The sequence below is a fragment of the Rhinichthys klamathensis genome, unplaced genomic scaffold (genome assembly GCF_029890125.1).
Source record: "Rhinichthys klamathensis goyatoka isolate OS25496 unplaced genomic scaffold, OSU_Roscu_1.1 h1tg000330l_1, whole genome shotgun sequence".
In the NCBI taxonomy this organism is placed as follows: domain Eukaryota; kingdom Metazoa; phylum Chordata; class Actinopteri; order Cypriniformes; family Leuciscidae; genus Rhinichthys; species Rhinichthys klamathensis.
In genome coordinates this window covers 2,110,917-2,125,675 of record NW_026606845.1, presented here as the reverse complement: position 1 = coordinate 2,125,675, position 14,759 = coordinate 2,110,917, and the positions used below count along the sequence as shown (strand labels likewise).

At 38.7% G+C, this 14,759-nt stretch overlaps 1 protein-coding gene across 1 annotated transcript; it reads left to right on the top strand.

The window, feature by feature from the left end:
* Positions 1-4,182: 4,182 nt before the first annotated feature.
* On the top strand, positions 4,183-14,279 carry LOC130105944 (GTPase IMAP family member 9-like). Its single transcript, XM_056272132.1, has 2 exons — positions 4,183-4,243; positions 13,429-14,279. The coding sequence occupies exons 1-2, from the start codon at positions 4,222-4,224 to the stop codon at positions 14,277-14,279; spliced, it is 873 nt and encodes a 290-aa protein (XP_056128107.1). The 5' UTR covers positions 4,183-4,221.
* Positions 14,280-14,759: the final 480 nt, after the last annotated feature.

The following is a 14,759-nucleotide window of genomic DNA, read 5'->3' as shown; positions in this document are numbered from 1 at the left end:
GCGGTAGTCCCTGAAGGGGAACGTCCCGGGTTACGTATGTAACCCTAGTTCCCCGAAGGGACGGACGCTGCGTGTCCTGCCATACTCTCGGCATCCCCTTGGGTCGCTGCTTCAGTAACTTTTAAGCTGGCGTATTGTGTGCTCAGGGGATATTTATAGCTTCCTGGTCGATGACGTCACTCGCCGTACGCTCATTCTCTCCATTGACTGATTTCATTCATGCTTCAGACGCGTCACGCTGAGGGCGTTCCCACTGCGATTACACGCAGCGTCCGTCCCTTCGGGGAACTAGGGTTACATACGTAACCCGGGACGTTTAACATCGTTAGAATTAAAATCTGACAAAAATAGATTCTGTCATTTGTATGTTAAATAATCTGCTAAAGTTATTGTTTTTTAGCAATGATGCAACATTTATTATTAATAAACGATTAGCTCGATAGAGCTAGGGTAGGTAGATATCAATTCATTTATATATCAATGGATGGGTCTATAATGTATTTTGACAGGTTTCTGTTCTATCTGGCTTCAACTTAACTAACCACGTAGGTTTAGCTTCCCCTATCTTCTCTACTCAATTTAAAATTAATTTTAATTTTCTTTTGTTGCCTGTCTTTAGCTTGGCCTCTTCTGGTAAGACTCTGTTTACTCATTGCATTAAAACATACTCCACATGGTTTATAGAGCAATATTACAGTAGATAATGGAAATATGTGAATTTTATTTACAGTCTATGGTGTGAACACACAAAAGACACATTTATAATAGGTATGTAAATCTCTCTCTCTCTAAGTAAAGAGTTAAACTGCACACTCACTCAAATACGTTAAAACACATTAAAAACTTTCCCCATTTAGTTTGAATGTAGATTCTGGTTTGAGTTGTTTCTTATAAATGAGATGATCTAATTATCTCATTTATATCTTAATATACATTTTTTCTTAAAATAGCTTATACATCTGGACTCAAATGTAGGGTATGTGCACTTAATGTGGGTTTTATCATACTCTGTCTTTACCAACTTCTCTTTAACTTGGATCTCATAAAGGTGTGTTTGCTTTAGCTACTTAAGGAAATACACACACACACACAGTTAAAGAAGAGTGGCAAACCATAGGGGAGTCATCATAATTCATAAATGGTGTTAATAAATATTTTTTTGTGAACAACAATATTGTCTATATCTTCTAAATGGCCCATGGAATTTTAGAAAAGGGATAAATTGTGTTTGTCTTCATATAAAATGCTGTGTATGACACTGTTTTGTAGCTGTATGATGACCAATATAATAGTACAGCAGATATTTCATCGAGGATCCATATTATTACACGGTACTGCATGTCTAATGGGCCAAATATAGTTAATATCTAAATGTGACTTTATATAAATTCCCAAAAATATAGTTCACTCAGTCTCCTGTATATAAAAACCTACGGTGAATTGGCCTATAACTGCAGTAGGTCATAGCATCACCTGTCATAACACATAGTTGATCCAACTATGTGTATTTTTTATTTTTCAATTCACAAAAACAAATAGTCTTCTGTAGGTTGAGTGAAGAGAGTGAAGCCCAACTGAATATCTACAGATAATTTAATCAGTGCAGATCTACACTGTAACGTTTATATTTAAATTAACAAAAAACACAAAATTGTCAAGTCTATGGACGGGTTATTAATGTGTAAGCGTCGATTTATTTATGTTATTTCGCAGTATATCCCCTACTGGACGCATCAGGAACAACAGGGGCGTAAAACTGCCAGGGGCGTATATCTGCCGGCTCCAGGTCTGCAGCCTCCCCATATAGGTATTTCATGGCAGACTGTGTCAAAAGCAGAAGAGCAGTTTCAGTGCTATGAGATGGGCGAAATCCTGACTTAAAAGTTTCAAAAAGACCATTAACATCCAAATATGATCACAATAGCGAAGCAACAACCTTTTCAAGGATTTTGCTTAGAAATGTTAAATTGGATATTGGTCTGTAACTGTCCATGTTTAGATGACTATTACCGCCACCTACTGTACAGACTACATGGCTGATGCATCTGTATATTCTTTTGTTTATTTTGTTTATTTGTGGATGTAATGCCTCACCCACCTTCTGCTGGCGCTGCGTGTTCAGCTCCTCCAACGTCCGCCCTGGGCTCCTCAACCTTCAAGGTGGGCAGAAGTATCATAATCCCCATGCATTATATCCTATGCTCTAATCCTGTATTCTTTAAACAGGTTAAAACAGCCCCATATATCTGAGAATCTCTCAATCCCTTTCCCAAGATGTCCGTGACATTTACTGGTCCATCCTTTATATTATTAAATAAACCACTTCGTTGATCATCATATTTGTTAAATTTAAAAAATACATGCTATACTGTTTCTAAAACATCATATTCATCATACCATTTTCATGCTTCCCCATTCTTGCAAGTGTTGAATTTTATTCTTTCTGTAATCCAGTGTGTCCTAATCTTAATCTAGAGATCATCGCTTCTTCCTTTCTGTACCTTCCATAACAACGGTTCTATACTGATTTTGCAATATTATAATAACATCTCCCTGTGATACTATGCACCTTTGTTGCCATTTATTTACTAGTTTCTTTTTAATCAATGATTTTTAATCAACAATTTTAACTCACTTCTCCCCAGTGGTACTTTTATATCCACCAAGTTTTTCTTTAACACCTTTTGTGCTAATTTATCAGCGGTTTCATTTCCTGCTATCCCACTGCAGTGCTGGTATCCAACAAAAGGACATTATTATACCCTCAGTATTTCAATCTATACAATAATGTATATCTTTATTAAATCTTCTCTGTCACTTCTTGTAGACATTTTCAGAGCGACCGATGAAACTCCAGCATCTAGTAGACTCACTCAGACAACATCATCTCATCATTATGTGAACACACACATAAATACGGCATGCACTTATTCAAGTGCTGATGCAATTAAGATACAATTTATACTAAACGAAATTCACTTTAAAGAAAGGCTTTATACAAAACAAAACTTAATGAAGAAGTGGTCAAAATGATGCCTCCCGATATATTGCTCATCTTATGATTACTCATGCTGCATGAAATCGATTAAGGTTATGATAATTACATAAATAATATCTATATCATACAAAATTATCATTCTATAAGTTATTATATAAGCATCAGGCTACTAAAAGCCAGACAATTTTGTCTATACAAATCATTTGCTATTGCCTTTGATTTGGAGTAGAAACAGGTGGAGTGACTTTATCGCATCAGACGTGTCACTTTGCTCACAGCTGATTGGTCCAAGTTTGGTTTGCTACTGAGCCTCAAGATATCAACTCATAGCTGGATCCACCAGGACTTCTAAAAGTGAAATAACAGGATTTGCATGTTTGTGGGAAAGTCGTGCTTTGTTTGAACAATGGAGGGAGAGGGCTCGTTTGATTAGCAGTCACATGATCACTGTTCATTTTCCTGCATGTACTGTGTTTGTTTTATTCCATTCAGCCAGAGAAAGATGTAGAAATCCAAATGACAAACTTCACAGAATAATGTCTGGAGCTCACACAGCTAAATTAAAATATTGATTCATTCATTTGCAACTTGCAAACATCAGCTACATTCATGCTATTTTATTTTAAAATATTCATAAACATAAAACACTGACATAAAACACATATTAAAAAGTAGATTTGGAAGAGGAAGAAAAATATATAGTTCTTAAGTAAATAAATAGAAATGTAACTCTTTATTCTTTTTAAAGAAAAATAAATAAATCTCATCTTTGAAGTTTTATAGTATTTTGCAGAGTTAGACACATTACAATGATTTTGTTTCTTTAAACGTTTTTGTAGATTTAGCTTGTTATCCCCACATTTGTATGTGTATTTCTACCTGTTTTCAGGAGACACATTTATATACCTTTGGTCTGATGCTTGACCTTTAAAACTGAATTAACTTATTTTTACATTTCAAACCTATTCATTGGAGTAGCTACTTGCCAGACTAATATGACAAAGCACTAAAACAGTAAACATCAGTTGGGCACGGCCCAAAACATACAGTAGTTCTGAAACATCTTTCTCTTTAGGTGTCAAAGTGCAGCCAAAGTGTGACGCTGCCATATAGTTTATTTTAAATTTTTTTTACAGTATGAGGGAGTGTAGAGACACTTCCTGAGTCCGTCTCACACACACAAACACAGGGACTTTGAACGACAAGCACTAACTGCGAGAGACATGATGGCATCAGCAGATAAAGGTCAGTCTAAGTTAAATAACCTAATGTGAAACTGCTAATTTAATACCATACTGAGAAATTAATCATATAATGTGCTTTTTGTTGCTGGTAGTTGACAGCATTAAACAGTAAATCAGAAAGGAAATAGTGAAGATAATCTACATTAGCATTTAGTCGCCATTTCACAACCTTTCTACTATTCAGTTCTACTAATTCATTGTATAAAATATATTTGTATACAAGTAGAATATCGTGATTCAAATACATTTATTTGATCATGACCCCCCCCCCAATAAAAGGAAGGAGGACATGTATATAATTTCACCACATTTGATTAGGCCTATGCAATTATTTGTTAATTATGTTTAAATATGTAGATTGTAGATATTTATATAAGCTGCTTATACTTTTATGTAAACTGCAATTATTTATATTTCATTGCAACTTTAAACAGGTCTAAGGAGTTTGTTGTTTTCGTGTAGCCTTGGTAACTTTCCGGCCTGAATAATATGCACATGAAATGAAACTTGAACTCACCTTAACATGTATTTTACAATCATATAACCAGAGGTGGGTAATCCAGGAGTCAAAGAGTAAAGGTGTGTTCAACATCGGCTGCATATGAGGCGCCACGTAGGATTTAAATCAAACTTCGCTTATCAATACATGCATACACCTATAAATTACTCGCATATACATGTATACTATTGGATGTTCAAAATACATATATGAAATACACGTGCACACTAACATGAAATTCATACCAATACATATTATGTTAGTAATGAATGCATATAAACTTGTGAATAACTTGCATATACATATAAACTTGACGCACGCATACACCTATAAATACTCGCATATATAAACTTCCATGCCCATACACCTATAAACACTCGTACATATACACTCGCTGCACGCAGACACACCTACACTCGCATATACATATAAACTTCCATGCAGACACACCTATAAACACTCGCACATAAACCTGATGCGCGCATACACATCCATAAAACACTCGTGCATACATACAAAATAAAACGTGGATGCATGCTTTAGTTGTGTATATATGTATATGCGAGTGATTTCATTTGTGGATGTGCGTGAACTTTTCAGTGTAAAAGGAAGTCAGTTATTCTTCTTCTTCTTCTTTTGGAGTTTTATGGCGGTTGGCAAACCAGCTAAAAGGTGCATTTACCGCCACCAACTGGACAGGAGTGTGAAGCGTCAACACAGGGGGTGCAGAGATATCACGCAACACCTGAAATAAAGCTTGCCACAAAGAACCTTTCTTTTACTGTCTATGCAAAGAACCGGCGAAAGTAATGATTATGCATGAAACATTTGAATGGTTGATAAAGTTCATAAATCAATGCAGACTCGCCATCTTCGCTGTAGTGAACGCGCCTAGAGAGAGAAATGCACACTTCATATGAATTAGCCACATGCATTAACAGAGAGTAGCCAATTTCTTTTAGTTTTTAATTGTTTTGTTTAAAAGTACACATTTCAAGCTTTCTATAGATATACAGGTCTGTGATGCAAGTAGTTTATACGCTGAGTTTATTTACACGCTCCAATTCACGCGCCGGCGCCTCCGTGTCCTGATCACTGTCCACTATATTTGCTTCTTATTTATTAATCCAGACAAATTTGTTGATGAAAACTAAAGCGTTTTATTTTGTATGTATGCGGGAGTGTTTTATGGATGTGTATGCGCACATCGGGTTTATGTGCGAGTGTTTATTGGTGTGTCTGCATGAAAGTTTATATGTATATGCGAGTGTGTATAGGTGTGTCTGCGTGCAGCGAGTTTATATGTATGTGCGAGTGTTTATAGGTGTTTGTGCATGGAAGTTTATATGTATATGCGAGTGTGTATAGGTGTGTCTGCGTGCAGCGAGTTTATATGTATGTGCGAGTGTTTATAGGTGTATGTGCATGGAAGTTTATATGTATATGCGAGTGTGTATAGGTGTGTCTGCGTGCAGCGAGTTTATATGCATATGCGAGTATTTATAGGTGTATGCGTGCGTCAAGTTTATATGTATATGCAAGTTATTCACAAGTTTATATGCATTCATTACTAACATAATATGTATTGGTATGAATTTCATATTAGTGTGCACGTGTATTTCATATATGTATTTTGAACATCCAATAGTATACATGCGAGTAATTTATAGGTGTATATGCACGTGTGTTATGCATTTATTGATAAGCAAAGTTTGATTTAAATCCTACGTGGCGCCTCATACTATGGACATTATTCAGAATTACCTTTTCTTCTCACATACACATATGAAACCAAATTCATTCACATACTATACTGAAATGCTCACACACATACAAGTGAAATGCTTTTACAAATACAACTGAAATGCTCTCTTACTTACAACTGAAAATATTACGCTCACACACACAACTGAAATGCTCACACACACACAACTAAAATGCTCTCATACATACAACTGAAATGCTCTCATACAACTGAAAATATTATGCTCACACACACACACAGCTGAAATGCTCTCACACACTCAACTGAAATGCTCACACACATACAACTGAAATGATCACACACACACAACTGAAATGCTCAAACATGTGTTTTTTAGCTACCCACTCCAGTCCAGTTGGTGGCAGTAGTGCACTGCAAGCAACCGTAGTTGACCGTTCGTTCACCTGCCAATCGCGCTACACCAATGTCTGCATTTGACAGGGTTCTGATGGTCTCCGCTGAGGCCAATATGGTGTTCAGCAAGCCTGCTGCCTCGGTTAATGTTCTTTGCTGTTGAGCAGACATTGGTGTAGCGTTATTGGCGGGCCAACGAACGGTTAACTGCGGTCACTTGTATTGTGAAAGTCGTGCTTTTCTACTATGCTTTCTTTCAACAGCTTTTAGTTCTTCGTCTTGAGATTTGGCACCATTTGAGTCGACTGCTTTGTGCTTTGTACTATACATTTTTACTTGATAACAGTTATGGCGCTTTTCCACTGCATGGTACGGTACGGCACGCTTTGGCGCTTTTCCACTGCATGGTACGGCACGGTACGGCTCGCTTCGGCTCGCTTTAAATGGTACCACCTCTGTCGAGGTTCCCAGCGTACCGTACCGATACTAAAATGTGACGTGAACACACTGCAGATCACTGATTGGTCAGACAGAATCGTCACTACCAGCGTCATTGTATTTGCGAGACATCAAACCCGCTAGATTTAAGAACCGGCAAAAGTAATGATTATGAATATGTAAATATAGCAAGGAGATATTTTAATTGTTTATTAATAAACAAGTGTTTTCTTTGTCGGCTAAGATGAAGTTGACGATGCTGAGTGACTCGCGATCTTCAGTAGTGAACGCGCCAGAGAGAAATGCACATTTCTTAAGGATTACATAAGCAGAGATCAGTCTGTAGTCTGTTTTCTTTCGTTTTGAATTGTTCTGTTTAAAAGTAGACACGTGAGGCAAGTAGGCTACCTTATATGCTGAGTTTGGTTCATTTATGTGACGAGCTCCAGTTCACACGCCGGCGCCTCCGTTTCCTATATATCGTCTGCTATATTTACTTCTTATTTATCAAATCCAGGCAATTGGTTGATGAAACATTGATTAAAATTAATATACAATTAATACAAAACGAAATTCAGGTTAAAGAAAGGTTTTGTGCTTTCTGTTTGATGTGTCTGTAAAAGTTTTAAAGCATCTTAGTGCCGCTTTCAGAGCGCTCCCGTCCGTAACGGAGAACACGTCCGTAACATTGTTTTTTCCTCATAAATGCGAACACGAAAAATAAAATAAAATAAAATGACTATTTTATGTACTGTGGAGACTGAGAGCCAACCCTTCTTCATCCGGTGGGTAGTAGGCATATTACTTTGGTTTGCGCAGTGTAATTCACATAATCACAAAAAAATATTTTGCCTCCAAGTTTTTTTTTTTTAAGCAATCAGAAATCTGAGGGCACTGCTATAATCCCACCCACTTTGAAGCGGTACTAACTGCAGTGGAAAAGCAAACCGAGCTAAAGCGAACCGAGCCGTGCCGTGCTGAGCCGAGTCGTACCACAGTGGAAAAGCGAAGCGAACCGAACCGTGCCGCGCCGAACCGTACTGAGCCGTACCAGCAGTGGAAAAGCGCCATTATTGCCTAGTTGTTCAGATGTATTAGAGTTGAGTAAAGTTGCCAATAAATTCACAGATTCGAACTTCCCGGGTCAATTACTCAAGAGCTAAACGTTGTTATACACAAATAACACATAGTTTTAATCGTAGTAACGTAGACAAGCAGCTACAACCTAATTGTCCTCGAAACGTGCTTCCCTTCGCAGTGGACAAAATACATTGATCTCTATGCGCAGACTGAGAGACAGATCTGAAGGGACAGTCTGCAAAGTGCGATAACCCGAAAAGCGTTACTACGAAAACAGTCAATAACTTCACTGTCACACATTATTGTCACCAAATTCAGTTCACACACCACTGCTGTCCTGCTGGTTATACTACAATGCTTATTTTGGAAATAAAATATTTTTGCCTATTTTTTATGATTTTTATTTATTGCAAATATTCAATAACTTCACTGTAATTCCATGTATTTATTTATAACACAACACTACTGTCCTGATGGTTATACAACACTTATTTTGGATAAATATATTTTTGCATCATTTTGATGATTTTTATTTATGAAAAATATTTCTAAATATTTAGTCTAATATTTAGACCAGGGGTTCCCAAACTTTTCCATTCCAGGACCAACGTAGACAAGAATAATCTATCGCAAGACCCACCAAAATAATTTTAAAGCATGAATGTGGGGTGGGAGGCGTTAGTTCTCTTTTGAGCAGTTTTTTCCATGTCATAGTAAGACATTTAAGTTTAATTGCAATACAATCTTATGGTACATTATCAAAAAGTTTGAGAATTAAAATAGCCTAATGGCTGTTGAAATAATTGGAATAATACTGAGTAGTTTTTGTCTGCTGCCTCAACTGATTTACCCAAACATGGCAAAACAAATTAAATTAAGTAAGCTTAATCTTAACCAAAGGTTTGATATGACAAAAAAAATCAGAATATAAAAAAATAATAGACTAAAATTTTTATTTGACAGTATGCCAAGGACCTAGAATTAAACTCATTGTGTTGTTCAGCGCAGAAAATGCTTTCGTGCTTGTGTGTGTATACATTTTAAATACTTTTACATATATACTTTCCTTATGCGTTGGTAGGTATCAAAATGCATGTGAGGGAACACAAAACAACGCACTCTTACGACGACCATATCTCTGAAAGACAACAGCGCGTTGAACAGACGACAGAGATTAATGCGTTTCCCAAAATCATCGTATGCCTAAGTAGATCGTAGAACCATTGCCACCAATGGTCTCTACAATCAACTTAGCTCACAATGTTTCTGGGAAACGCAGCCCAGACCTCAATCAGCCTTTCGTGACATTTGAATTCTCCGGTGTAATGCGATCTCATGCAGAATGCAGTGCAGTGATTGGAGTAAACGAGTTTCTTCTCGTTAATAATGCGCACCAAACTTCTTAATGAACCGAAGCCGCTCTGAGACGGTGAAAGTTATTATCACAACAAGTCGCACGTGCGCGCTTCATGAAACACAATACCGACATATTTATCTAACTTTAAATCGCTCTAAGCAATATAGCGATTTCTATTTAACGTTGGTTCATCGTGCAACCTGTTTGTATGTGTCACTCATGAAACGTAAATTCAGCTGCAGCCAATATAGTGATTGCGCGACACACCTCTTCCCAATCTGCGACCCACAAATGGGTTGGGACCCACAGTTTGAAAACCCCTGGTTTAGACTACTCTTTCTAGTCCGCGGCCTTCGAAGGATGCAGCCTTCACATTGGGACACAGCTCATATTGGCCTCAGCGGAGACCATCAGAACCCTGTCAAATCAAGGGTGTAATCCACCAGCCGGAAACTGAAGTCTCCCCGGGGGCCGCCATTCACAAGCCTTCACCTGCTGTTAGCATTCCATTGACTCCCATTCATTTTGGCGTCACTTTGACAGCGAATAACTTAAACATCTGAGGTGTTTAAAGACTCAATTTGTCCATTGTTTATTTCTAAAGAAACACGACAATGTATAAAAGGCTTCATTATCTTGTATTTTACGTTATGGCCCCATAGAAGCAGTTTTTGTAATGCGTCATAACACGCGACTCTCTGTCGCACAGTAGATAAATTACCGTATAGACAGAAGTAGAAGCTCGGGTGCAATCGGGGGGACGTGGAGGCATAAAGTCAAGGGAGAAGCCCAGAGAGAGTTGTAAAGTTGCTCCTGCTGAGCTCATGGACAGCTAATACTCACGATCTCCGGCTCTGCAAGATTCGGAAGGGAATGATTCAGATTCCTCTTGGCACCGCTACTAGAAGACGTACAACTGTGAGTCAGGTTGCTCACGTCACATCTACGTCGTCAAGCTCAGTTTGAGTCTGCGCAGTGCACTTGGCAATCAGGAAGCCAGTGCTCCTATTTGACTCCACTTTTCTCTGTTGAAGTCTGGGGTCGCTGTGTCCATTTCTTTTACTGTCTATGTGTCAAATGCAGACATCGGTGTAGTGTGATTGGCAGGCGAACGAACGGTCAACTGCGGTCGCTTGCAGTGCACTACTGCCACCAACTGGACTGGAGTGGGGACTTTAACCACCTTCCGTTTCAACTGAAATGCTTGCATACAATATACTGAAATGCTTCTCAGTTATGTAAGTGAGAGCGTTTTAGTTGTGTTTGTAAAATTTCAGTTTTATGTGTGTGAGCATTTCACTTGTATGTGTGTGAGCATTTCAGTATAGTATGTAAATGAATTTGGTTTCATATGCGTATGTGAGAGGAAAAGAACATGTATATGCATGGTAATTCTGAATAATGTACCTAGGGGCACCTCATACTCAGGTGGTGTTTGCATACTTTACCACAGCTGAATTGAAATAAATGCAATATTTGCCAAATACACAGATATTTCAGACACTTTCATTCAATAGTTTATTACTTCATAGGCTATAGCATCTGTTTGAACAAGAATAAAGTTCAAGCCTGTATCAATGAAGTGGAGTCAACGTTTTTTAATCAGTTTTATTTCGATAAACATGACACAATATAACATCGCGACTACATGAAAAGACTGTTTACTGTTATAAAAAACTGATTTGTGAGCTTTAGTGGAACTAAAGGTGTGAGAATAAACACGAAACGCACGTGATCGTTGTCATGCCGTGACTCCAGCGAATCGTGGAACAGCTGTGGCGTCATCAGAGCTCGTGCAGCCGCTCTTGAGAAGCTGAGTTCTCCGGCTACTCTCGAATCGCTCTCGCGGTACTTTGATGGGATACGTCACAGTCATGTGGCGTCGGCGCTGCATCGAGTCGGTCAAAATTTCTAACCGGCATCAGAGAATGTCTAATTGAAGAGAATTGGCACTGTCTGGTTACTTCCGGTTTCTGGACTGGCTGCAGTAACACGTCTCTGTCCATGCGGGGGCGCTCGCAGACGAGTGCAGAATGAATGGGAGTCTATGGGGTTTCACCCCCAGAAATCCACTTTTCTCAGGATGTAATTTTTTGTCAAGTAATTTGAAAGTTGCATTCAAAAGGGAGGGCTAAGATAATACACTCAGCTGAAAACTGCATTTTTAAGTTCACTTATCCGTTCAAAAATGTGATGACGTCACATAATAGCAGAATGCTAGCGTGTTCCGGCCAACAACGGCCTAACCTGTAAGAAATCGAAAGGACATAAGTACTCTTGGTACTTTTGGCCTATAATCTATATTGAACTTGTTGAATCAACAATAAAATCTATGTTGATTCAACGACAAGCAGGAGAAAGAGATACATTTAGCCGTTTAGCCAGAGACTATTTATATAGAGACATGCCACTTACTCAATCCTCAATACAACTATATAGGGAAAACCCGTAACGCCAAAGATGGCGGTTGTCTGCACATGTCCCGCCCCTCCCGCTGGAAAGCCAATCGTCTGCCTTTAACAGTCAAGCCGGGAAACATTTAAGCCTATCGTCTGGTTCCACTGACGCATGTGCACAGTTGAGGTTTGCGACAGTGGAAAATACGTTAGTGTTTGAAAAGGCGGCAGATTTGATATGCAGTGTATGTGTGCGTTGTGTAAATATCAGACATCCCAAGTGTCTACCGCATATTTATAGCGGCTCCCTGATGCCCAAAATTAGTTCAAATCTCCCGGAAACTAGAGCGAGCGAGCGAGAGCTCACACATACTGTGTTTCAAACCGTGCAGCGCGCGCACGTCAGAGGGAGAGAACCCTTGCGCATGCGTAGTAAAGTATAACCTGTGGGGGAAAAGGCGTTTTAAACCTTATTTTGGGGCAAAGTCAACAAACTTTTTCAGCGATTTTTATCATATTTTACTGCTGTTTCTATACAAGCAGTTTTTATGTCCCGGTGACCAGTGAAAGTGCAGTTCTGACTCTCTGCCCATTCATTTAGATAGGAGCCTGGTCTTGTTAGTCCGAAATAGCTGCCCGGAGGCGTTGCCAAGATGGCGGCCGAGTGGCACGACTTGCCTAAAAGGACTTTGGTTTAGCTCCATAGACTCCCATTCATTCTGCACTCGCCCGCGATCACCTCCAGTGGAATTCTAATGGAACTGCAACCAAGATGATACACAATGGGGCTAATAGGAAGTGCCAAGGCTTTCCGTAGACGGGCTTTGCCGGCATGCACTGCTTCAAGTCAGCCACTGATCGGTCTGCGCAGAGCTGTATGAAGTCGAACACACCTTAAAAGTCCTGCCATATGTTTATTCCACCCATGAACTCAGTGAACAAAATTTTGAGGAGGAGTTTTACTTTCTGAACATGGACTTTACACCTCTGCATAGCAATGCCACATCAGAAGTAAAACTAAACCTTCTTATCCCATGAGAGATTACAATGCAAAAGGGAAGAGGAGGAGACAGAACAGAAAGTTATATTGGCTCATGACATCATAACAATTAAAGGGGAAAGCACTCATTTCAATCAGACAGCCACATCAAATATATGTAAATTATTAATTTTGTGTGAATTGTACTTAATGATACATGCATTTAACAGTATAATTTCTATACCTGTTACACTTGTGGAGCCCAGCCAAATGTCTCCACAATGTCAAAAATAACATAATTTCTCCTCTCACTTTCAGAGCTCATGATTGTTCTGGTGGGTAAAACTGGATCAGGAAAGAGTTCAACAGGAAACACCATCCTGGGTCCAGAGAATTATAATAAGCATTTTAAAACAGAAGCTTCCGCAACGTCAATTACTAAAACATGCGAGAGTCAAAAAGCAAAGATTGGCAAAAAGAGGATCTCAGTCATCGACACTCCAGGCCTGTTTGATACTTCAATGCCAGAACAAGAAATGAAGACTGAGATAGTGAAGTGTGTGGAGATGTCTGTTCCTGGTCCTCATGTGTTTCTGCTGGTCATCAGACTGGATGTGAGATTCACAGATGAAGAGAAAAACTCAGTGAAATGGATTCAGGAGAACTTTGGAGAAGAAGCTTCACATTACACCATCGTTCTGTTCACTCACGCTGATGCACTGGAGGGGAAACCATTAGATGACTATATCAGCGAAAGTAATGATCTCAAGGCTTTTGTTAATAAGTGTGATGACAGATATCACTCCTTCAACAATAAATGCATCAATAATAATACAAACAATAAAAACCACAATCAGGTCACTGAACTGCTGAAGAAGATTGACACGATGTTGGAGAAGAATGGAGGACAACACTACACCAATGACATGTATGAAAAAGCCCAGAAAAAAATTCAATGGGAGTCTCGGAAACAAAAATTTAAAGAAATTGGAACAAACGCATTAGCAGTAATAGGAGGGGGAGCAGTAGCAGTAGCAGGAGCAACAGCAGCAGTAGCAGGAGTAACAGCAGTAGGAGGACCAGGAGCGGCACTAGCAGTAGCAGGACAAGCAGCAACAACAGCAGGAACAGTAGTTTTAGGAGCAGCAAAAGCCTTCATGAAACCATAGGGCACTCTAATTAAATTACAAAAAAAGGAATATTCTACTAGTAGATGTGCACTGGAAAAAGTGAACATGCAGTTGTTGCTTTAAGGAGGTATTTCTACCTCATTCTACCTAAAAATTCTAATTTAGTTGTTGTAATCTAGTTCAATCAGGTTAATGTAAAACAAGAGAACACTGTTAGAACCTAAGTGAGTTACATTGACCCAATATGCAATTTCCATTAAAGCTCTGCATGGATACATTTGACACATGCGCACCTGCTGATTAATTAATATTTACTTCAATGAGAAATTGTGATTTTTTTTTTTTTCTTTTTACACATTAAGTAGAATCAAACTATTCAGCACAATGGTAACATACATTAACATCAACTAACATATTTACATTTACTGAATAACACATAAAAAAACACTTAATCCCTAAATTTACTGATCTACGATCAACTTATCTCACAATGCTTTTGAGAAACGCAGCCCTGGGCAG

Excerpts from the sequence above, each read along its gene's own strand:
- LOC130105944 (XM_056272132.1), top strand. The coding sequence starts at position 4,222 with ATGATGGCATCAGCAGATAAAG. Across the intron at positions 4,244-13,428 it reads GATGGCATCAGCAGATAAAG|AGCTCATGATTGTTCTGGTG; the intron begins GTCAGTCTAAGT and ends TCTCACTTTCAG.